Consider the following 25,881-nt stretch of genomic DNA (forward strand, 5'->3'; position numbering starts at 1 on the left):
AATAAATAAATAAATATCTTTAAAAAATTATTTATGGAGAAGGAACCAAATATAGTGAAATTAGTTTAAGTTCATTTAAGAGGGATCCCTGGGTGGCGCAGCGGTTTAGCGCCTGCCTTTGGCCCAGGGCGTGATCCTGGGGACCCGGGATCGAGTCCCACGTCGGGCTCCTGGTGCATGGAGCCTGCTTCTCCCTCTGCCTGTGTCTCTGCCTCTCTCTCTCTCACTGTGTGCCTATCATAAATAAATAAAAATTAAAAAAAAATTCATTTAAGATAAACTAATTATATCATCTCACACATTTTTCATGTCATAGGCATGAACTTAATAAATTTTATTTATTTATTTTTTAGAAGTAGAAAGGCTGGACGGAGAGGAAAAGAGAGAATCTTACTTAAGCAGGCTCCAGGGATCCCTGGTGGCACAGCGGTTTAGCACCTGCCTTTGGCCCAGGGCACGATCCTAGGGACCCGGGATCAAATCCCACGTCGGGCTCCCGGTGCATGGAGCCTGCTTCTCCCTCTGCCTGTGTCTCTGTGTCTCTGTATCTCTGTCTCTCTCTCTCTCTCTCTCTGTGACTATCATAAATAAATAAAAATTAAAAAAAAAAAAAAAGCAGGCTCCAACCCAGCAAAGCGCCCATCTTGGGGTTCCATCTCACAACCCTGAGATTATGAACTGAAATCAAGAGTCAGTTATTTAACTGACTGAGTCACCCAAGTGCCCCCAAATATAAAGTTCTTACTGCATCTTCAGAATCTGTCTACTATTCTAGGCAGTTGGAAAGAAACTCAATCTGAGTTAGATTAAAAATATCAGTAATGGACTTTTTTTTTTTTTAAAGTAGGCTCTGCACGCAGCGTGAAGCCCAGTACAGGGCCTCAACTCCCCAACCCTGAGATCAAGACCCGAGCTGAGGTCAAGAGTAGGACACTTAATTGACTGAGCCATCCAGGTGCTCCAGTAATGGACTATTTTAAATAAGATGCAGTTTGGTTATTTTGTTCAGGTTGGCTTAATTATTTGCCTCTAAAAGATTCTGGCCAAATTTCTGTGACTAGGTAAAAATAATTTGAATTAGTATTTTATGATCATTAAAATTATTCTTCTAAAGTTCTTGAAAACAGATTGTGTCTTAAGTATTTGTCTACCTTAAAAAAATTACTGAATCCTTTAATGTGGAACAATATAATCTGAGCCCTTAGGATATTAATAATCTAGTAGTGTCTTCATGAAAGTTGCCAGAGCCCTTCACCAGCATACTACAATTTACATCCTCATGATAGATTAAAATAGTTACCTAAGGATAAGAAAAGAATGGTATGTGGGTAATGATACAAAGTTGAAAAGAGATATTTATTGAGCGTTTATATGCCATCATATTACAAAAGGGAAAGGGTATAAGGGAACTTAAAATGACAAAGTATGTAAAACAAGATGGTGACAAAACAAACATGACAGATTTCTTAGGTTGACCAATTCTCATACAGTTATATCTATAGTGCATTATTAATTTATGTAGCAAATATTTTCCAATATCTTCAAAGTTATATCTTCAAACTATATATTCTGTTAGTAGAGCAAATATACAATGGTCACTACACACTTATTTTTACTATTATAGCAGGTAAAATTAAATTAAGAGAAAGTGTTTCAATTTTTTGGACTTGTTATAAAATGAAGAGGTCTAGATTTCTGGGTAAGAGGGATAACTAGCAATCCCACAGTGATTTCCACTGTTTCTTGCCATCCGAATATATCCTTGGTCACCAAAGTTGAGGCCCCAGCTTTAGAAAAAGAAATAACACAAAATTACAAATGAATATAATCAAATCACATTATCAACTTTTTATCTCCTAGATTGTTTTTCTCCTAAAGTGATTATATATGAAAAGCTAAGCTACAAAACAAAATTAGAACAAAATAGTATAACAATTTCCCCAGGGCTTTTAGGCAATTTTCAAAGGATAGTTTGGAAGGCTTTAGTGCTATATTGATGAATAGACTTAATACCTAAGGAAAACAATATAAATTCCAACACAAACCTTTAATCCCCTACTTTGTAAATACACTTCCTGCAGGGAAAGGGTGTTATTGTTCTTTCCAAGGCCCCACCTCTAAATGTTTTTGCATAACAGGACCATAGGTTATTATTTTCTATCAAACTTAGATCCCCCTTTTTTTTTTAAGATTTTAATTTATTTATTCATGAGAGAGACACACACACACACACAGAGAGGCAGAGGGAGAAGCAGGCTCCATGCAGGGAGCCGGACTCAGGACTCAATCCCTGGTCTCCAGGCTCACACCCTGGGCCGAAGGTGGCACTAAACCGCTGAGCCACCCGGGCTGCCCAACCCCCCCCCCTTTTTTAAAGATTTTATTTATTTATTCACAAGAGACACAGAAAATAAACAAATATTTATTTATTCACAAGACAGCCAGAGACATAGGCAGGGGGAGAAGCAGGCTCCATGCAGGGAGCCTGATATGGGACTAGATCCTGGGACTCCGGGAATACGACCTGAGCCAAAGGCAGCTGCTCAATCCCTGAGCGACCCAGGCATCCCTCAAACTTAGATTCCTTTAGAGAATGTCAATTAAGAAATATTTTTGACTGGCTGTTAGACTACATGTTGGCAAATTGAATTTAAATATATATATTTTTAAAAGAAATATTTTTGAGTGACTACTATGGAAAAGGCATCAGGTAGGAAATTCCAAAGTAAATAATAAAAAGTGCAGCTCTCAAACAGCTTTTTGACCTAGAAGTAGAGCTGAGGTAAGACTTTCTCATAGGTAGGGCAGCCCAGGTAGCTCAGCGGTTTTGCACCACCTTCAGCCCGGGGCCTGATCCTGGAGATCCAGGATCGAGTCCCGTGTCAGGCTCCCTGCATGGAGCCTGTTTCTCCCTCTGCCTGTGCCTCTGTCTCTCATGAATAAATTAAAAAAATAAAAGAAGAGATCAACTGTTTTCTCGGTTTTTGAGTTTATGAACTTTGAGAATTAAAAAGAAATTTTGCCAATTTTCATAAAGATACCAATATTTTGTAGATTTTTTAAAAAAGATTTTATTTATTTATTCATGAGAGACACAGGCAGAGGGAAAAGCAGGCTCCATGCAGGGAGCCTGATGTGGGACTCCATTCTGGAACTCCAGGATCAGGCCCTGGGCTGAAGGCAGATGCTTAACTGCTGAGCCACCCAGGCATCCCTATTTTATAGCTAATTTAAGTTTTTTTTTATTCATTTTGAGAGAGAGAGCATGTGCACACCTGCATGGACCAACGAGCAAGGGGACGGGCAGGGGCAGAGGAAGAGGGAGAATCTCAAGCAGCTTCCACGCTGAGCACAGAGCCCAACGCAGGGTTAGATCCCATGACCCTGAGATCATGACCTGAACCAAAATCAGGAGTCAGACACTTAATTGACTGAGCCACCCAGGTGCCCCAAAGTTACCAATTTTTTAAATTAGCAAGTACGGACATTAGAAAAAAAAATCTTTATTATCACAATCATATTGTAAAAGAAAAGATGTTTCTTTTTTTTTTAAGATTTTTTATTTACTTATTTATTCATGAGAGACACACACAGAGAAAGAGAGAGGCAGAGACACAGGCAAAGGGAGAAACAGGCTCCATGCAGGGAGTCTGACGTGGGACTCGATCCTGGGACTCCAGGATCACGTCCTGGGCCAAAGGCAGGCGCCAAACCACAGAGCTACACAGGGATCCCAGAAAGGATGTTTCAACACCAAAACAAAACTTAAGAGGACATAGTCTCTAATTTAAGAATAGTCTTTGAGCCACATAAATTTATATATTTATGAAGAATACACCAAAATATTTCTTTTTTTTCTCATTTTGCCACAGACTAGTGAAAAAACTGACAAAATTTTGTAAGAGAAACACTTTCTTACTTTTTTTATGATTCTGAGATTTTGTAATTGTAGATATACAAATAATTATAATATGAAGCAAATTCATTAAGTGCCATAAGTAGGATACAAATAAAAGCATGAATTTGAGAAAATAGCTACTGTGTTTTTATTTGGAGAGCAGCAAGACATTAAGTTGAGGAAAACTGGATGTCTTAGGGTAGTAGGGAACAAAAAGAATAGAAAGTTGGTTTGGGGCTATGTTGTGAAGAGCTTAGGATAGCAGGCTAGGGAACCTGTGATTTTAATTCCATAGGCAAAGTGAAGTCATTGCAAATTTTTGCTCAAGACTCAAAGGAAAGGATGCTTGTGTTTTTGCGTGCAGTGGAGAAACTAAGAAATGCTGCTTTATTGTAAGCAGACAAGTGGCATCATTCAAACTGGTTTTGCTCTAATAGGCCTTAAATGTTCTCTGTGTCAGCCACTCAGTGGACAGGTCTTATTTTTCTCTCTTGTCCCCACTTCTTTCCTGGCCTGAAGATACTACGTGTCCTGATTTTTCCCTTCTCTCTCTGCTCACTCCTTCTTAAACTCTTTCACAGGCTTCTTTATTGTTTCATTTCACTTATTGCTACTTTGCTGCTTAAAATCCTTTAATACCTCCTCAATATCTTTAGAATAAAATCCAAACTCCACTGTCACCTCTTATCGATGGATGCAGTATTCTTTTAGTATCCAAACACAATAATAATAAATTCTAGGAAAGCTATTAATAGCCATCATTCATTGAGCCCTTAACTCTGTGCTAAGCACCTTAACATATACTATCTCACTTAATTATCACCCTGTGAGGTGGGTAGTATCTTCTTTATACTGACGAGGAAAATGGTCAAAGTGGTAAAATGGCTTGTTCAGATGGTTAATTATGAAGCCAGGCACAAATCTAGGATTGTTTTTTACTCCAAAACCTACTCTAACATTTATATTATCCCTAACCCTACATTATTCCTGTGACTGAGGTAGCATGAGGGATGAAATTCAGACCAGAACATCCAGGACCTTATATAATTAATATCTTGCTATATCTTGCTTTGTAGTTAAAAGCAGGTAAAAAATTTTAGACAAACTGAGTTTGGACCTAAGTTCTCATAATGTAAGTTGAATTGAAGTTGTGATTACTAGTGGTATGAACTCAGTCAGTGAGGTCCTATTCAGAATCTGGACAGCTTACTCTTCCAGCTTCACAGACCAAGATCACTGCCCCAAACTTTGTAGAAATCACAGACCTCTTTTTGACTGAGTCTTGCTAACCTTCCCATAAAGAATAAAACTGATTAAAAATCTCAAGCTAAATAAATATCTGAGAAGAAATTCTTTCCTTCAGAACTGTGCAAGGTCAGCTACAAATATTCATTCCAGTCCTTACCAAGTTTATTTTTACTAGCTCTATAGCCCTTTCATTCAAACTGTTTACCTGCAGGCAAGTTTCTTAAATCTGTCAGTATCAGGAGTCTCCTAGTCTGTATTATGGAGACAAAGTGTGTATCTCATAGATTATCTTAAAAATTAAGTGAGAAAATGTATTTAAAATATTTGCACACTAAATACTCAGTAAGTAGAGGTGGCTATGTTTGCTATTATCCAAGTCTGAGTACATTTGATTGGACTCAAGTAGAGTCCATCCCCTTTTTAAAAAAATACAGCCTTGGGCAGCCCAGGTAGCTCAGCAGTTTAGCGCCGCCTTCGGCCCAGGGCCTGATGCTGGAGACAGGGATCAAGTCCCACGCTGGGCTCCCTGTATGGAACCTGCTTCTTCTCCATCTGCCTGTGTCTCTGCCTCTCTCTCTCTCTCTGTATTCTCATGAATAAATAAATAAAATCTTTAAAAAAAATACAGCCTTTTTCTAGGGTAAATAACAGTCCAATTTGGGACAATTCTAGCTTTTAAAAAAAGTACTATGGCCTGGGAACCCCATTAGTCTTTGACAAAGTAAGATTGTTGGCCACCTACCTTCTCCTTGTATATTATAGACTATTGACTTGTTGGACATTCTTTCTAGAATGTATGCCAGTTTCCTTTGTAGTAAACTACACTTCTGAGCTTCTTAGGCTGTGCCAGGTACTATTCTAGGCATTATTAAGATTATAGAGGTAAACAAGATAGACAAAGTCTTTTCAAAGCCTACATAGGAAACATACAATGAACAAATAAATAATGTGATAAAATGTAAGTACTATAAAGAAAAATAAAGCAGAATAAGGGGAATCAGGGCTACATTTTAGAAGGAGTTGTCAGGGAATGCTTCTCTGAGGAAATATTTGACCAAAGACAATAAAGTGAAGGTGCAAATGATGCAAAGTTCAGGAAAAGGAGCTGTAATAACCTTGATGTGTGAGAAATAGCAAGTGTACCTTGAGAAAAGGTACTGAAAAAAAAAAAAGGCTAGTGTTCTTGAAGCTGAGTGAAACAGGTGAATGTAGTGGGAGATGTGGCTGGAGAGACAAGCTGAGGCCAGAAATTGCCATGGTTTCATAGGTAATGGATTTATTCTGAGTGTGAAGGAAAGCCATTAGAGCATTTGGGGCAGGAGAGTCACAAGATCTGGTGTATGCTTTAGAAAGATCAATCTGGTTACTGTGTAGAGGATTGACTGTTAGCGAACAAGAGGGGAAGTGACTACCAGTTAGATTATTGCAGTAGACCAAGAGAAAGATGGATGATGACTTGAACTACAGTGGTAACAGTAGAGATACTGAGGAGTGGTAAGATTTGGGAAAATTTAATGATGATAGAAATAACAGTATTTGCTAATGATGTGAGAGGTATCAGATGAAGAAAGAAAGGATGCCTCCAATATTTTGATCTGCGGTAAATGCTGTTTGGCATTTATTGAGGTAGGAAAAACTGGAGCAGTAGCAGGGAGTCAAGTGCTCTATTTTAGATATGTTAAGTTAAAGAGACCTATAGATACTCAGGTGCAGAGGTCAAACATGGAGTCTGGAGCTCAGGAAAGAGGTTAGGGCTGAAGGTACAAAGTTGAGATCATCAGCTGTTTGTTGTTTAAAACCATGACACTAAATGAGATCATCTAAAGAATTAGCATAGAGAGAGAAATTGAGGCCCCTGGCATTATAATATTTAAAAGTGAAGAAGAATAAAAGGAACTAAGATACTCAGGAGACTGAGAGGTAAAATAGGACAAAAACCAGGAGTGTATGGTCCCCTGAAAGTCAAATAAAGTGCTTCAGAAAGCAGAGTTAAACATACATTAAACGTTAAGAGTACAGGAGAGATGAGACCTGAAAACTATTTCATGAAGCAAAACGGAGGTGATTGCTAATTTTAACAAGAGTGATTTCACTGGAGTAGCGGGAATAAATAATCTTATTTGAGTTATAAACCAATATGTATATTCTTTTTTTAAAAAAGATTTTTTTTTTTTATTTATTCATGAGAGATACAGAGAGAGAAGCAGAGACACAGACAGGGAGAAGTGAACTCTCCGCAGGCAGCCTGATGTGGGACTGGATCCTTGGGCCAGGAATCATGCCCTGAGCCAAAGGCAGACGCACAACCGCTGAGCCACCCAGGCGTCCCAATATGTACATTCTTAATCTCTTTGTAGAGAAATCTCTAAGAAAAATCATTAGATTATAACTTTTTCCTTTTTAAACTCTTACCCAGCCTTTGATTCCATGGAGAGGAGGCAATACATATGAATTTAATGTAGAGCCCTATGATGTTTAATGTAGAACATTAATTCTAAGAGTCAGGATCTCTTGAAAGATCAGACAGTAGCTTTCAGTGAGGAAAAATGGAATATGTTCTTTTTTCCAACTTGTACTTTAATAACTTAATCCACTTATGGATCAAAAGGAGGCATTTCTGTCCCCCATCCATCATCTCCATCAACTTACTTCATTATCTAGAGGCTCATTTATTTTGCAATATTTATCTTGGAGAGTTCACCAGATATTGCTTAAAAGGTGTTCTGGGTGCTTTCTTAGTTTTTGGGTGTGTGTGTGTGTGTCTGTGTTTAAGGTTACCATGAGTTTTTGGTTAATGCCTTTAATTTTTTCCCCCAGGCAAAAATTAATCTATGACCAAAGGCTATGGGCCTTCATCACTCATTGATCTGTAGATTAGATTAAACTCTCCTCCTTTGGAAAAAAAGCATAATTGACATACAATATCCTATTAGTTTCAAGTGAATATCACAGTGATTTGAAATTTTTATACATTACAAATGATCCTCATGATAAGTATAATTACCACTCATCACCATACAATTACAATTGTTATTGTTAATATTGTTATTACAATATTATTGACTGAAAAAAACAATATTATTGACTGTATTCTCTATACTGTACATTATATCCCCATGACCTATTTATTTTATTTTTTAAAATATTTTATTTATTTATTCATAGAGACAGAGAGAGAGAGGCAGAGACACAGGCAGAGGGAGAAGCAGGCATCATACAGAGAGCCTGATGTGGGACTCGATCCAGGGTCTCCAGGATCACACCCTGGGCTGCAGGTGGTGCTAAACTGCTGCGCCACCAGGGCTGCCCCCCTATTTATTTTACAATTGGAAGTTTGTACCTCTTAATTCCCTTTGTTTTTCCATCTACCCAAACCCATCCCTCTCTGGTAACCAATGGTTGTTTCCTGTACCTAGAAGTCTGTTTCTATTTTGTTTTATCATTTAGTTTCTATATATAACTGAAATCATATGGTATTTGTTTATCTAACTTAGCATAATTCTAGTTTTCATACATGTTGTCACAAATGGCAAGATTTCATTATTTTTCTATGGCTGAGTAATATTCTGTTGCATATATATATATATATATATATATATATCCCATCTTTCTTATCCATTTATCTATCGATGGACATTTATTTGTTTATTTATTTATAAAATTTTATTTATTTATTCATGACAGACAGAGAGAGAGGCAGAGACACAGCAGAGGGAGAAGCAGGCTCCATGCAGGGAGCCTGATGTGGGACTCGATCCAGGGTCTCCAGGATCACACCCCAGGCTGAAGTTGGTGCTAAACTGCTGGGCCACCAGGGCTGCCCTCGATGGACATTTAAAGATTTTATTTATTTATTTGAGAGAGAGAGTGCATTCATACAGGAGGGAGGGGAAGAAGGGGAGGGAAAGGGAGAAGGAAAGAATCTCAAGGAGACTCTGAGCTAAGTGTGGAGACTGATGTGGGGCTTGATCTGAGATCAGGACCTGAGCCAAAACCAAGAGAGGCTTAACCCAGGTGTCCCAAGGGAACTACTATTCTAACCAAGAATTCTTACTGCTTTTACTCACTATGCTATAGTGAATTATAGAAAGAAGCTAAATACCTATGTTCAGAAAGGTGAGAAAAATTCAGGGACATGAATCAATGTTACATATCTCACAGAAAGATTAAGTATAAACAAAAGGAAGATATAAAAGATGATAAGAGATCATTAAGAAAGGTCAGATGATCTAAGAGGATTTTGCCTGAGTCAACCTCTTGCAGAGTCTGGAATTCATGTCCATGTCCATATCCAGTCTCTCCTTGTTAGTACTCAATGCCAGCGATCACTGTGGTCTCTTGTAATTTGGTCCCTTTCTATCTCACTTCTCTAACAGTCATCTTATACTACAACCTTTATAAAAGAAAGAAAGAAAAAAAAAGAACATGCAGTTCCCTTAACTCATTTAGTTTTCTCACTGTGGGCTTTTGCACCTTTCCTCTGCCCTGATTGCTCTTTTTCACGTGACAAATTCCTTCTCGTCTTTTAATACTCATTTTTTTAAAGATTTTATTTATTTATTCATGAGAGACACAGAGAGAGAGAGAGGGGCAGAGACACAGGCAGAGGGAGAAGCAGGCTCCATGCAGGGAACCCGACATGGGACTCGATCTCAGTTCTCCAGCATCAGGCCCTATGCTGAAGGCAGTGCTAAACCACTGAGCCACCCGGGCTGCCCTTGTTTTTTAATACTCATTCAAATAACCTAGTTAAAAAGGCCTTTCCTGACTTCCCAGGTTAGAAGAGTACTTCTGTGCTTCTATACTCTTAATGTTTATCACATTCTATTGCAATGTTCAGTACATGCAACTATCTGTTTTTCTGACTCTATAAGACTATGGGTAACTCAAAGGATGATAAAAAGGCTGTATTTTTCATTGCCAAATCTGCTTGGCACTCTGTCACTTGGTAAATACTTAGTATATGTTTGTTGAATCAAGGTATGAATAAAGATGCAAAAATGAATAAGAGACTATTCTACCTTTAAGAAGTTTATATTCTAGTGATGGAGCATATTTTACATAAATAGCTAGAATTTATAAGGCATTTCCTTTTTTTTTTAATAAGGCATTTCTAAAGCTTAGAATTTACAGAAACAATTCTGAGTAAATTAATGGAATATGGAGGAGATAGCATGTGAGGTAGGTTTTAAGAATGAATAGAATTTTTAGTGAGGTTTTTTCATTCTAAAAGTAATGATACTTGTTAAAGATTTTTGAAAATACATAAAGGTAGAAAAAGATAATCATTATTAACATCTGGCATAACACCTTCCGGTCCTTTAGTATAACATAAATCAGAGAAATTGGGCATACTATTTTAAATTTAATTTGTATTACATTTAAATTTAATATTTATATTACATATAAATTTTATGTTTATATATATTCTCCATTTAAACATATATTCCAAGTATTTTATTAGGTTATTAATAATAGTCTGAGTAAATATAATTCCTAATACATGGGCTTGATTGTGTAATAGTTTAATATTGTCCCTACTGTTAGACATTCTTAGTTGCTTACTGGTTTTCACTATCAAAGAAGAATGAATGAATGCTACAATTTACATAAGTTGGGTATGAAGTTTCCCCATGTTTAGGATTATTTTCCTCATATAGATTCCAAGAAATGAGAAAAAATTGGACAAAGAATGTGAATAGTTAAAACGTTCTCGTTTCATATTGCTTTCAAGAAGGATTGTAACAATTTATTCTTCCACTAGAATGCATGACAGTGCCCACTTCACCATTAACAATTGGGATTTTGGTAGGCAGCAATGGGCTTTAAGGGCATTTCAGGAAGATGAAACAGCACAAGTAAAGAAGTAGTAATAGCTAAATGCCTATAAACTTAGGGAATGATGAGTAAGGAGTTCACTGTGGCCAGAGTGTAAATATGGAGGCATGAGAACATAGGGAAAGAAAAGTCTAGAGAGCTATGCTGGAAACTAGATGATGGAGAATCTTGAATGCCTGGCTGGGCATTTGGACTTCATTATGATGATAATGGTAAACTATTTAAAATTTTTGAAAATGGGTTTACATGATCTATATTTTAAATTTACTTCCATAGCTGGGTGACAGTGAAATCTGAATTGGAACAGGAATAGAAAGAAGTATAAAATATGGTTCAAAGGCCAAATGAATAAGGCTTGTGGATTGAGGGAGAAAAAAAAGAGTCTAAGATGATACCAAGGCTTTGATAACATGAAGATGGTGATGAATTACTCAAAACAGGGAGTGATTTTTCCCTTGGGATTATTCTAAAATACTTTTGAGGGGTGGAGGATGGAACGGGAGTTTACATCGAAGGAGAGAGGGAATTTGTTTTTTTTTAATTTTTATTTATTTATGATAGTCAGAGAGAGAGAGAGAGAGAGAGAGAGAGAGAGAGACAGGCCCCATGCACCGGGAGCCCGATGTGGGATTCGATCCCGGGTCTCCAGGATCGCGCCCTGGGCCAAAGGCAGGCGCCAAACCGCTGCGCCACCCAGGGATCCCAGAGAGAGGGAATTTGAATTAGACTTGTTGAGAGAGAGAGAGTGTGTGTGTGTGTTGTGAGTCATAGGGTAGGCAGGTGGGAATTTTGGATTTTTTTTAAGATTTATTTATTTGAGAGAGAGATAGCATGCACACATATTGGGGAGGGGCAAAGGGAGAGAATCTTCAAGCAGACTCCCACTGGGCATGGAGTTGGGGGGTGCAGGGCTTGATCTTATGACCCATGAGACCACAACCTGAGCTGAAACCAAGAGTCAGTTGTTTAACTGACTGAGCCAACCAAGATGCTCTGGAAATTTGGATTTTTCGCTAAAGCTGTCAAGTTGGAAGTTGGACACGGAAGGTTGTTGCTTAGTAGAGAGGTTATTTTTAGAGATTGTGAATTTGGTATCATTCACATAGTGGCAGTAGTTGAAACTCAAGTTGCAGATGAGTTTGTTTTAGTACAGCTGGAGCTGGAGCATAAGGGACAGGTGGAAGAAAATAAGAAATGAGGCTAAAACTAATATAGCAAAATGAGTCAGGATAGTGTTATGTCATAGATGCCAAAGAAATAAATACAGCAGAGAGTTTATAAAGAAGAGAAAATTTTTCACATTTCTGTGCTATTACATATCCTTTTTGGGTGATTGGGCAATTTATTTTCCTCCTAACACGTGAGCAATTCCACTCATCTGAAAACTTAATGCAAGTAACTAGTGCCTTCTCTGTGAAACTTTTAGGCAGTTAAGCATCTCCTTATCCATGGCCCCGTAGCCATTGAGAGACGTCTATCATTATACCATGATGGGGTGTATTTTATTGTTAAAATATATCTAATTCCCCACTGGACTGTCATGTGAGCTTCTTTGGAACAGGATGATTTCTCATTAATCTTTGTATCTCCAGGGCTTGGATAATGCCATCACATTGTAGATGCCTAGTAAATTCTCATCAACTGAATAAGTGCTGAAAATAGGTTTTGAATTTAAACATTAAAAGATATAAATGGTCTTCAAGAAGAGCGGTTTCAATAGAGATGGGAAGTCAGCAAGAAAACATATACAGGGAGCCCTGGTGGCTCAGCGGTTTAGTGCTGCCTTCAGCCTAGGGCCTGATCCTGGAGACCCAGGATCGAGTCCCACGTCAGTCTCCCTGCATGGAGCCTGCTTCTCCCTCTGCCTGTGTCTCTGCCTCTCTCTCCTTCTGTGTCTCTCATGAATAAATAAATAAAATCTTAAAAAAAAGAAAACATATACAAACAATATACTGTAGGAACCAGACAAGAGAAAAGATGTAAGTGAAAAAATAATGCTTCATATAAAAATGTTATCACTGGTCCAGGCCCAAGCTTATCAGTGCTGTGAATAGATTACAAGTGAACCAGGATGTTGTATCCCTCAACTACTTCCCAATAGGCCATACAAATACTACCATCTTTTTTGTGTGCCATGTATTGTGCTAAGGATACAAGGACAATACAAATCTTTACCCAAAAGGGGCATACAGAATATTAGAGGGATAGATAGGTAAATATACATTTTATTTTTTTATTTTTTTTAAATATACATTTTAAATATAATGTATAAAATACTCCAGTATGCATAAGACATTTGGGGAGCATAGGAAAAAGACATTTTACTAGCCCAAGGATTTAAAGGGAAATTTCTGGTATGGAGAATGCCTTAGCTGGTTTTAGAGGAAAAGGAGGAATAAACCAAGTGAGGAAAAAGAATACTCCAGGCAAAGAGAACAGTATAACCAATATATGAAGATATTAAAGGTAAAATGATATATATGGGAACTCTGTGTAGAGTTCAATTTAACTGGAAAGAAAAGTGTGAAATAAGTGCCAGCAATTGAGCCTGGCAAGGCAGGCAGGGACCACAACATAGATGACTTGTCTTCTCTACTAGGGAACATTAATTTTATATCAAATGGTACTCTGTAGAACAGGTATAGGCCCAGTTTGTCATATTTGAAACAAATCAGTTTGGAAGCAGTACAAAAGATGGGTTTGAGAGTAAAGGAGACCAGTTTGAAGGCTATAGGAATAGTTTGGGCAAGAGACATCTGTATCAAAGCAATAATGGAAGAAATGGAGAGGGGACAGAAGCAAGGACAGATACATGGAAAACTAGTTTGACTTGTTTCTTGAATAGATCTGGAGGGGCCTAAAACAAATCCATAGTATCTAATTGAGTGACTTTGTTGTGTGTTATTGCCATTTAGTGATATAGGAAGTTCTGGGGAGGACAATAGGGTAGAGAGGGTTCTGAATTCTTTGGACATATTGAATTTGGAGAAACTAAGATGCATAGGAATGGATATGTCCAGATAAATAAGTCCAAATTTCAGGGCAGAGGATAGAGTAGAGCTGAGATTTGAAAGCTATCAGCATATAGGTTATAGCTAAAATCCTCAGAATGGAGTGATAATACCCAGGAAAAATGTAGGCTAAGAAGAATAATGAGCAGGGTGCCTGGGTAGCTCAGTTGGTTAAGTTTCTGCTTTCAGCTCATGTCATGATCCCAGGGTCCTGGGGTAGAGCCCTGCATTGGGCTCCCTGCTCAGCAGGGAGTCTGCTTTTCCCTCTCCCTCTGCCTCCCCACTCCCGCTCCCCATTCCCCATTTGTGCTCTCTGCTCTCTCTGAAATAAATAAATAAAATCTTAAGTAGAAGAAGAAGAAGGAAGAGGAGGAAGAAGAGGAGGGGAAAAGGGGGAGGGGAGGAGGAGGAGTGTACTGGGGAAAGGATGGAGCCCTGGAGGAAAGACCAATATTTAGGAGCTGAGCAAAGGAATAGATATTTATAAAGGAGACTGAGAAAGAATTATCAAGTATTCTAGAAGATAAATCATGAAAAGAAACTGCTGAAGCCAGAATAGGAAGTGAAGAAATAGGGGCACTGAGTAATTAATTTAGAATGTTACTTTATAAGAAGCTATAAATGTTTATCATTGTCATTATCATGATCCTCATCATCATAATCTTAGGAATGCATTTTTTGAAGCTCCTTTGAATTCCTTATTTTAATTAAATATACATTAAAGTGCAAATATATTACCTGTTTTTCACAAGCCAGTAGTCTCTCCCATTAAGGTTACCATAGCCAACCACTAATACTCCATGATTCACATTCTGAGTACAGGATGGCTCATAGTAGACACCTGAGAATAAAATACAGGTGAAGAAAAAGAGTGAATGGTATGTGGCAATGAAGGACATTTGAAAATGCTATTGCTTTTAGTAGACTATTTTATATACATGGTAAGTTAAATTATAATTTTAGAAACATATACTCTCATTAAACTAGAGTTCATAATTCTTTGCCATCAATGCTGTATTTGTCAGTTTTCTTGCCAAGTTTGGTATCAGTTCAATCACAGCTCCCTTGGAAATCTTTGATAAACAGCTACTTTTATCTAATTTTTTAAGAATCTATTTTATTTATTTATTTATTTATTTATTTGAGAGAGAGAGGGCGAGAGCTCTCAAGTGACCATGAGCAGTGTGAGGGGCAGAGGGAGAGAGAGAATCTCAAGCAGACTCTGTGCTGAGCACGTACAGCCTGACACGGGGCTAAGTCTCACTACTCTCAGATCATGACCAGAGCTGAAACCAAGAGTTGGACATTTAACCAATTGAGACACTCAGGCACCCCCTTTTTCTAATTATTTTTAACTTAGATCTCTATATAACAGAGTCAATATAATTGACTCTTTGTATATATTCCTAAATTGTTATTTTCTATATTTTTATGCTTTCCTAGATGAAATGATCTTTAGGGTGAGATTTTTTCTTAATCAGTATAGCCATTTATTTATTTATTTAAAGATTTTATTTATTCATTCATGAGAAACAGAGAGAGAGAGAGAGAGGCAGAGTCACAAGCAGAGGGAGAAGCAGGCTCCATGCAGGGAGCCTGATGCAGGACTTGATCCTGGGACTCCAGGATCAAGCCCTGGGCCTGAAGGCAGGCGCTAAACCGCTGACCAACCCAGGGATCCCCCATTTACTTTGTTTAACACAATGCTCTAACACTGGTGGGTGTTCTCCTTGTATACTGCAATACTATACCTACAGTGCACAGTGGCTACAGGAGTTAGGAGCCCAGGCTCTGGAGTCAAAGTAGCATGGTTTCTAATCCTAGCTAGCTGATCACTTCCAGACTATATGACTTTAGGAAAATTAACTGTCTAAGACTTGTTCATCTGTAAATAAGGGTTATTGTGAGGATTAAATAAGATAATGCAGAGAAAGAATTTATCATAGTAGTTGGCATGTAGTAGTAGTAAGTTTTGATGAGTCTTACTTTACTAATTAGAACCGGGTATAAAACATATATGTGAAATGGAGGATTTTGTTTAACCTGAACACTCAGAGTTGAGGTGATGGGGAATGATAATATTCTTTCTTGTGATTCAGGGGCAGCATATAACAAAAGGATAATATATCAGAGTTTTTACCACTTCTGTACAGGAAGAAAGAATAGTGGCTCGCATCTATAGCCACAGACACAGGTCCTTTATTGGCCACAGCTTCTTTTAAGGCATCTTCACTGCCAAAGGGAAGTTCAGTATACTTTGAACATGTGGCAGCTCGATTTTTTGAGTCATATCTGCACTTTCCATCCTGCAAAAAAAGGTATAAATAAGATAAAGAAGTATACTTCAACTTCCTTTATAAATCATCAACATCCTAAGTCTGGATTTCAAATATGTTTTCTTTCCTAATTTAGTTTTTCAAATGTCTAAGTTTCCTTCCTCCTTTTAAAGAAAGAAAAATAAAATCTTCCAAAACAGTTCAATGTTTCACCAGTAACAGAAGAAATACGTAACTATTATATTGTTTTAAATTGTGAACATCTTCATGCATGCATCATAACGTCCCTCAGACTCTCAAGTGGATTATGGGAGTATACTATGTAAAGATCGTAAACTCTATACTAGAACTTTAAAATCTTTTTTTAAAGATTTTATTTATTTATTCATGAAAAGCAGGCTCCCTATGGGGAGCCTGATGTGGGATGAGATCCCAGGACCCCGGGATCACACCCTGAGCCAAAGGCAGACATTCAACCACTAAGCCACCCAGGTGCTCTTAGAACTTTAAAATATTTTTGATAATATAATGCCTGCAAGATGATCTGCAGTTTTTTTTTTAATTTTTTTTATTTATTTACTCATGAGAGACACAGAGGCAGAGACAAGAAGCAGGCTCCATGCAGGGAGCCCATCGTGGGACTTGATCCCAGGACTCCAGGTTCACGCCCTGGGCCAAAGGCAGGCGCTAAACCGCTGAGCCACCCAGGGATCCCCTGATGATCTGCCGTTTAAATGAAGGTTTATAAAGACCATGTAATCTGAAAAACATTTAGAGAGTATATTTTAATAGGAAAAGAGAGGTTATAGGGGTAGCCTGGGTGGCTCAGCGATTTAGCGCCTTCGGCCCAGAGTGTGATCCTGGTGACCCGGGATCGAGTTCTGCATCTGGCTCCCTGCATGGAGCCTGCTTCTCCCTCTGCCTCTCTCTGTCTCTTTCTGTGTCTCTCATGAATAAATAAGTAAAATCTTAAAAAAAAAAAAAAAAGGAAAAGAGGTTATCAATTCACTTTTGTTGTGCATCCTTTTAAATGCTTAATAAGAAAAAGAACTTGAAAGAAATAAACCAAAACAATGGTGTTTAAGGTAGGTTTTGGAGTGGTATTTTTTATCTTTTCTAAATTTTCTGTAATATGGATATATTAATTTAATAAAATATGTCATGAGCTTGTGAAGAGGAAGAAGACAGCATTATGTAGTTAGTGTTTTGGTAGAAGATTGATGTTGTCAATGATCTGAGAATAAGGTTGAGCATGGGAGGCCGTAGGAAAAACAAGTTGAAATGTCAGGTAGTCAGAGAATTCTGAGGTTTATTGAAAATCCATTTCTTTAAGCATGAATTCTACTTGCTTAAAACCATTCTGTCTCTGATAAATTAAGACTATTGAATAAGGAAAACTCTCAAAAATATAAGAATTCCTGATCAGGATTTTCATACACTGCTTCTCAAGCAATTGGCTTGGTTGTGAGTTTAGTTCAGTTAGTAAGGGATACCATAAAGTCATAGAATAGCACAAAAAGTTTGTGACATACCATGGCTTTGTAGGGATAGGAAGCTTCTGAATCAATGCCGTTGTTATCAATAATATACTGGAAAGCAGTTGTCATGAAACCGCCATTGCAGCCTTTATTCCCATATTTTTCAGTTGAACAATCTACCAGGTTCTGTGCACTCAGAGACACCAGCTTTCCTGTTTTTAGCTTCAGTTGTGCTTCCAGGGCCCCCACAGCGCTGAAAGCCCAACAAGCACCACAAGAACCCTAAAATAGAGACAAAGTCACAAAGGCCATCATAAAAAGTCAGTAAGGAAGACTTCTATAACACAAACTGGGCACCTCCCAACACATGTCAGCTCCTCCCCCATTACAATTTCTTCATTTCTTAGACATGGACATGAAGACTAAATACTTGATTGTTCTCTTCTCAGAACAAGGTCCAATATTGATAGAGATTTGCAAATGGCTGAGCTCAAAGCATAATTGCCGTGGTCAAATATATTAAGAAACAGTACTTACTGAGCATGTGCTAGATCCCAGCTATCTTTACCTATAAATGAGGTAGACAGTCATCTACAGTACAGTGATTTTGAGAGGAGCTAGGATGATTCTCTTGACGGAAAATACTCTTTCTCTTGTCAAGTAAGGCCCGAAAATATAAGGTTAAATCTTTTCAAACATTTTTAGCTTCATAATTTTTTGATCAAAGATCTTTTACAGGGAAGCATAAACAAACAGAAAAACACAAAGCTGCTTTAGTTAAAAAAGGTCCAGAGCCCTATCATAATTGTTCTAATTCAGATCTACCTTCATTCCACCTTGTTCTCTACCCAAAGGAAGCAAATTTAATTTGATTTTTAAAAAGATTTTATTTATTTATTTATTCATGAGAGATACAGAGAGGGGCAAAAACATAGGCAGAGGGAGAAACAGATTCCCTGCTGAGCAGGGAGCCTGATGCAGGACTCCATCCCAGGATCACGACCTGAGTCGAAGGCAGACGCCCAACCACTGAGCCACACACGTGCCCCTGATTTTGCTTTCGGTTTAAGCAAAATCACCCATTAAAATGCAAGCATGCAGAGAAAGGAGCTCGTTAAATTATTTATTTATTTATTTATTTATTTATTTATTTATTTATTATTTATTTATTCATGAGAGACATAGAGAGAGACACAGGCAGAGGGAGAAGCAGGCTCCATGCAGGGAGCCCAATGTGGGACTCGTTCCCAGGTCCCCAGGATCATGTGCTGGGCTGAAGGCGGTGCTAAACCGCGGAGCCACCCAGGCGGCCCCTTGTTAAATTATTTATAGTTAACACCTAAACATGCATTGGATCTTCCCAAACTTTCTTTTTTTCCCCCCCAAACTTCCATTTTATTTTACTTTATTTTTTAAAGTAGGCTCTATGCCCAACATGGGGCTTGAATGCATGATTCTGATGTTGAGAGTTGCATACTCCTACTGACTAAGCCAGCCAGGTGCTCCCAAGCTTTTATTTTATTTTATTTTATTTTATTTTATTTTATTTTATTTTATTTTATTTTATTTTATTTTATTTTATTTATTCATGAGAGACAGAGAGAGAGAGGGAGGCAGAAACACAGGCAGAGGGAGAAGCAGTCTCCATGCAGGGAACTTGACATGGGACTCGATCCCCAGTCTCCAGGATCACGCCCTAGGCTGAAGGCAGCGCTAAACCACTGAGCCACCTGGGCTGCTCCCAAGTTTTTATTTTAGAGAAGCTCTAATAAGAAACCCAAAACTAATTACAAGAAAAATATCTAGGTAGAAAAGAATAAGATACTGGCAGTCCATTTACTTCTTAAATTTTACTTTCTTGGAGAGAAAATGAGTGAAAATATCAGTGAGGGTGACAAAACATGACAGACACCTAACTCTGGGAAATGAACAAGGGGTAGTGGAAGGGGAAGTGGGCGGGGGGTTGGGGTGACTGGGTGATGGGTATTGAGGGGGGCACTTGGCCGGATGAGCACTGGGTGTTATGCTATATGTTGGCAAATTGAACTCTAATAAATTTTTTTTTTAAATTTTTACTTTCTTCATTGGTCACCAGCCAGGGGATACTGCTTAGAACACTTAGATTCCTCTCCCTTATCCTGACCTCTGAGGTGATGCATGTGTTTTGCCCTTAGTTATCTCTAACTAATTGAGGATTTTTGCTGCTTTTTTTTTTTTAAGTAGGCTCTATACCCAGTGTAGAGCCCAACCTGGGTCTTGAACTCATGACTCTGAGATCAAGAGCTGAGCTGAGCTCAAGAGTCAGATGCTTAACCAGCTAAGCCACCCAAGCACCCCTTAAAGCAAACTAACGGATATACAAAAACAGGAACAAATTTTTAAAAACTGTACTGTATTTCTTATTGTAACAATGCAAGCGTAGTCATGAGTTTACTTGACTGGTACAATTTATAGGCTACTCTCAGCTCTAGGTTTCTCCTCTCTTTCAACACTGAAATGGAGGAAGAAACCTCCTGATCGATATTCTCTCTCACACACAATACTGTTTCTCAAGCAACTGGCTTGGTGGAAGGTCCAGTGCAGTTGATGGATAGTATGAGCACTAAAAGTCTGCCTTAAAGAACTCTATTTGCTCAGTTCAAGTTTTATCTAATGTGGCTGTAACCATTGGTGTTCTATCAATTTAGATTTATATAAGTTTGGTAACTTACCCTAAAGGATTGTGAGTAATCTTTAGGCAATGTTTTCTAAAATTAATAAAAAACAAAAGACATAATAGCCTGAGAGTTTCAAATATTCCCCTAAAAAGCATGTTAAGGAAAGTGGCCACAGTAGGACAAAACAAGGATTAAACGGTGGAAAATACATTAAAGTATGATATGTGGTCATTGTCCTCAAGGAATTTACAATTTATTTATTTTTCTTTAAAGATTTATTTATTTATTTATTTATTTATTTATTTATTTATTTATTTATTTGAGAGAGAGAGAGAGAGAGAGAGAGAGAGGCAGAAGCAGGCTCCATGCCAGGGCCAGACACGGGACTTGATCCTCGGACTCCAGGACTGCGCCCTGGGCCAAAGGCAGGCGCCAAACCGCTGAGGCACCCAGGGATCCGCAAGAATTTACAATTTAAAATTTAGTTGGGACAGGACGCCTCGGTGGCTCAGTGGTTGAGTGTCTGCCTTTGGCTCAGGGCGTGATCCTGGGGTCCTGGGATCAAGTCCCCCATCGGGCTTCCTGCATGGAGCCTGCTTCTCCCTCTGCCTGTGCCTTTGCCTCTCTGTATCTCTCTTGAATAATTTTTTTAAAAAATCTTAAATAAATAAATAAATAGAATTTAGTTGGGAAGACAATAAGAAAAATCATTAGAAATAACATAAGGGGGTGGGGGTGGGGGGGCAGCGCGGGTGGCTGGGCGGTTTAGCGCCGCCTTCAGCCCAGGGTGTGGTCCTGGGGTGTCCCAGGATCGAGTCCCATGTCGGGCTCCCTGCATGGAGCCTGCTTCTCCCTCTGCCTGTGTCTCTGCCTCTCTCTCTCTGTATGTCTCTCATGAATAAATAAATAAAATTTTAAAAAAAGAAAAAAGAAAGAAAGAACATAAGGGAGATTCCACTGCCAAATTATGTAGCTCGACTAAGTATTGACAGAAAAGAAACTCTTCCTGGGGTACAAAAGCCTGGGATGACAATACTCACCTGGTATTTCACTTCAGTAACACACCCCTTCTCTCTCCAGTCCACAGAATCAGGCAATTTCTGATTAGAGTTTGACCTGTAAGTGACATTTCTCTGCCATTGGCTGGGAACTCTCAGGGAACCCATCAAAGATATCACTTCTTCACCAGTCTACAAGGCAAATATATTCACTTATGACCTTCTTTTCAATATTCTTTTTCTTTTTTTTTAAGATTTTATTTATTTATTTGAGAGAGAGAGAGAAAGAGAGAGACAGAGCATGGGCAGGTGAGAGGGGCACAGGGAGAGGGAGAAACAGACTTCCCGCTGAGCAGGGAGCCCAATGCCATCCCAGGACCGTGGGATCATGACCTGAGCCGAAGGCAGACACTTAACCAACTGAGCCACCCAGACACCCCTCTTTTCAGTATTCTAATTACTGTAACTTTTAATATATTTAACAACTGAGAAAATTAGTGGTAGTTGTGACCAACATGGGTACTGCTGTCTGATAGGGGAATTATCTGGATTTCTTTCACACTTTGTCTTAGCACCCAGTCAGGCATTGGGAAGAAGAAAATAGTAAAAACTAGAAGTTACAGGAAGGCAGATTTTTGGTTTAAAGCAAGGCCGAATTTTATAAAAGGGCTGTTTAAAAAGTGGACTGAACTGGTTTTCTTTTGAGAAAGAATTACAAAAGAGATGCCTGCATTTAAATAGAAATTTAATCTACCTGGGGTGTTCTCTTCCAAGAGGTACTGTGATTCTTAATTTTGGTCTCAACAGTAAAGTTTTGTAGGGTAGAAAAAAATCTAAAAACTAATGGAGAGTATTTGTGATGTTAAATAGCCACACTCCCTCATTAAGAAAGCAGGTGGAACCATACTGAATTATCACTTTAGGGGTACCTAAGTATGGTAACTTACTCTAAAAGATTGTGAGTAATATTTAGGCAATGCATTCTAGAATTAATAAAAAACAAAAAGCAATAGTAGCCTGTGAGTTTCAAATATTCCTCTAAAAAATGTATTAAGGAAGGTGGTCACAGTAGGACTAAACAAGGAATCTGCAAATTCTTCTGTCCTTAAATTCTACTGTTTTCTAACTTCGTGTACACACACACACACACACACACACACTTTGCTGTTTACCTTCAGATTGCCTTTGGGGAAATGGAAATCATTCTTACTCATAGATGAAAGTAGGATTATTTGTAATTTACTTACCATGTCTCCCAGATGGTTCATGCCTAGATCATATGAATGCATTCCCATTGAGTGTTCCAGATTGTGAAGCATCACAAATTTTAGATTTTTTTCCCAGATGAGACGCCGTGCTACTTCCTCATTCTAAAATGTAAGGAAGAAGAACATAGTCACAGGCATATATGTTAAAGATATTGGAGGTTCAGTTCCAGACTACTGTGGTAAAGCAAATATCAGAATAAAGTGAATCAAATGAAGATTTTGGTTTCCCTGTGCATAGAAAAGTCATGTTTATACTATACTGTAGTTTATTAAGTGTGCAGTAGCATTATATTATATGAACTTTGAGATAAATTATAAAGGTAGGATACTAATCAAAAGTAATTTTCATTCATTTCAAGGGACTGGAGTCATTAAAAAGAGAGATAGTATTCATTTAACCAGATAATGGTGCTAACTGAACATCTAACTCTAGTTAACTTTGAAATTAGAGGCCTATTTCTAAAGGGGACTGGATGAGGGTAAAATTCATCACTACTAAGAAAATGGGAAGCCTGGGTGGCTCAGCGGTTGAGCATCTGCCTTCAGCTCAGGGCGTGATCCCAGGATCCAGGATGGAATCCCTCATCAGGCTCTTGTGGGGAGCCTGCTTCTTCCTCTGCCAGTGTCTCTGCCTCTCTCTCTGTGTCTCTCAGGAATAAATAAATAAAATCTTTAAAATAAATAAATAAATAAATAAATAAATAAATAAATAAATAAATAAATAAAATCTTTCTTTTTTAAAAAGTACATTTCTTTAAAAGATTTTTTTAAAAGATCCCAGATCCCGGATCCTGGGATCACGCCCTGAGCTGAAGGCAGATGTTCAACCACGGAGCTACCCAGGTGTCCCTAGAGATTTTATTTTTAAGCTATCTCTATACCCAATGTGAGGCTCAACCCTACAATCCCAAGATTTAGAATTACATGCTCCACTGACTGAATCAGCCAGCTGGGCCTCAGAAGTATATTTTTTTAAGTAGGCACTATGCCCAACATGGGGCTTGAATTCAATGACCCTGACATTAATAGTTGTGATTAAGAGTCTACTGACTGAGCCTGCCAGGCATCCCCAAGCTTAGAAATATGATATAGTTATAGGACTTAGTTATTTGAAGCACGAGGGTTAAGATCTTAAAAACCAGTAAGTATGAATTGAGAGGCACCTAGGTGGCTCAGTGGTTGAGCGTCTGCCTTCTGCTCAGGGTCCTGGGATTGAGTTCTGCATCAGCTCCTCACAAGGGAGCCTGCTTCTTCCTCTGCCTATGTCTCTGCCTCTCTCCCTCTGCCTATGTCTCTTCTCTCTCTCACAGAGAGAGAGAGAGAAATTTACTCTCATGAATAAATAAATAAAATCTTTAAAAAAACGACAACCAATAAGTATGCACTGAAGTAAAAACAAAAGTGCAAAGTGGGAATTGAAAGTAAAAAACATCTGGTAATGCTTCTATGTGCCCAGGACTGAAATAAGGTCTTTTTGTCCTTGAATGTGTACTCTATCCCCCTTGGCCCGGAATGTTCATTCGAGTTACGATTTTGTTTGCTCCCTGACTTCTGTGAATTCTCGGCTCACACACCCAGAATTCAACCTTCAATGAGGGTGCTTCCTTAAGCATTCCATCATATATAGCAAATAATCTCTCTGAACCTCTCACAGCCGTTTCCCAGAGCCTGCCAGCTCTAGGTCTCACTAGACCCCCAATGTCTTGCTTTATTTTTCTCTACTGCTCTTATCACCACCTAACATACTAGATATATGTGCTTATTTATTTACTTAGTTTCTGTCTTGCCTGCTGAGATATGAGCTCCACAAAAACAGGAACTTTGTTTTTTTCTTGCTATATTCTCTGGTACCAAGAATAGAATCTGGCAAGAAATGAGTGTGTAAGCATTTATGGAAAACATTGCTCATAAGAATCTAAGTTTCAGGAGGAGAAAGCATAGAATACTTGAGTAAAAGCAAATTGCTCACTAACCTCTTCCTTGTATTGTTTGCTGTAGGTTTTCTTCCAGAGATTCCAGTGATGATCCAAAGTGGGATCTTTATGTACTTGTGCCACTGCATAGGAGCACAACGGAAGCAGCCCAACCAGCCATTTCCTTGTGTTAAAGGAAAGGTAACATAAGAGGAATAGTTGTTAGCTGCACATATTATGCCCATATTTTTTCATTAAAATAAATAGCAACATAAAGTCTGTCAGAAGGACAATAGAAATCAGAATTATAGAGGAAACTTTCTGTGATTTATTGTCACAGGGAGTAATGGTAGATTTATGACTCTAATACCACTTCCAATACTTTGTAGTGCTTTAAAAAGTAATTTTCAGAAATTTCTTAATATCTAGTATACCAAACTTTCATCCAAGGTAGGGGGAATTGGGTAGGGGAGGGAGGCAGGGATTTTACAGGATTTGCCAACAAATCTAATCAAGGGAAATTGCCACACACACCCCTATCTGTAAGAGGAAGGCAAACTGAAAAATCAGTTTATCTAAATAAGTTTTGAATACAGGGGCTCTTCTTACCTGGTCTATTTATATATCCATAACATTTAGAAGTAGTTGAAAGACAACTCTTATGTATCGTTTTCAAATCCTAGAATCATTTAATTTTTAAGTCATTTTTCCAATAACGAAAATACCCACTTCAAAGGAAGCACTTAAGTAAATTTTTGAAAACACCACTTCTATATTTAATACAAAAAGACTTTTTTTTTTTCAAAAAGACTTTAACAGTAATTCAGTGACTATCTTCCTCAAACTGGACTCTATTTTCTGTTTTATTTTAAATTCAAAAGAGCTGGAATTTTAGCCATGTCATTCTTCAAATTATATTCCAAAGAAAGTTATGTTTCAGGCACAGGTTTAGATGTGTAAGCAGACATTAACTTTTCAAAAATAGATTCTTTTTAGTCAAAAAAAGAAGAGGCAAATTGAATGGCACAATATTTTAGTTTACTTCCTGAAACCAAAGATTTAAAGCCTGGCAAGCACAGCAAGCTAAAGACACAAACAGAGGGTTTAAAGATCAAACAGTAGAAAAAGAACAAACAGTACATACATGAAAGAACCTGCAGGTGCTCCCATACTAATAATGCCTGGTGGTGAATCCTCTCCAAAGATTTTAAGGCAGCAAAGAGACTTCAGTTAAATTGACTTTAAAAAGAAATCAGGCTTGTCACATGAGACATCCACAATGAGGAAGTGAACTTT

General features: G+C 38.1%; 1 protein-coding gene across 1 annotated transcript; it reads right to left on the reverse strand.

Moving 5' to 3' along the window:
- Window positions 1–1,337: 1,337 nt before the first annotated feature.
- CTSS (cathepsin S) lies at window positions 1,338–25,881 on the reverse strand. Its single transcript, XM_055312744.1, has 8 exons — window positions 25,730–25,881; window positions 24,646–24,769; window positions 22,652–22,774; window positions 21,447–21,596; window positions 17,804–18,031; window positions 16,136–16,301; window positions 14,734–14,836; window positions 1,338–1,787 (listed from the first exon to the last, which is right to left on the reverse strand). The coding sequence occupies exons 1-8, from the start codon at window positions 25,753–25,755 to the stop codon at window positions 1,688–1,690; spliced, it is 1,020 nt and encodes a 339-aa protein (XP_055168719.1). The 5' UTR covers window positions 25,756–25,881; the 3' UTR covers window positions 1,338–1,687.

The sequence above is a fragment of the Nyctereutes procyonoides genome, unplaced genomic scaffold, assembly GCF_905146905.1.
Source record: "Nyctereutes procyonoides isolate TBG_1078 unplaced genomic scaffold, NYPRO_anot_genome, whole genome shotgun sequence".
In the NCBI taxonomy this organism is placed as follows: domain Eukaryota; kingdom Metazoa; phylum Chordata; class Mammalia; order Carnivora; family Canidae; genus Nyctereutes; species Nyctereutes procyonoides.

Coding starts and splice junctions, on each gene's coding strand:
- CTSS (XM_055312744.1), bottom strand. CDS start 25,755: ATGGGAGCACCTGCAGGTTCTTTCAT. Junction 24,770..25,729: donor GCACCTGCAGGTTCTTTCAT/GTATGTACTGTT, acceptor CTTTAACACAAG/GAAATGGCTGGTTGGGCTGC. Junction 14,837..16,135: donor TTTCTTCCTGTACAGAAGTG/GTAAAAACTCTG, acceptor TTTTATTCTCAG/GTGTCTACTATGAGCCATCC.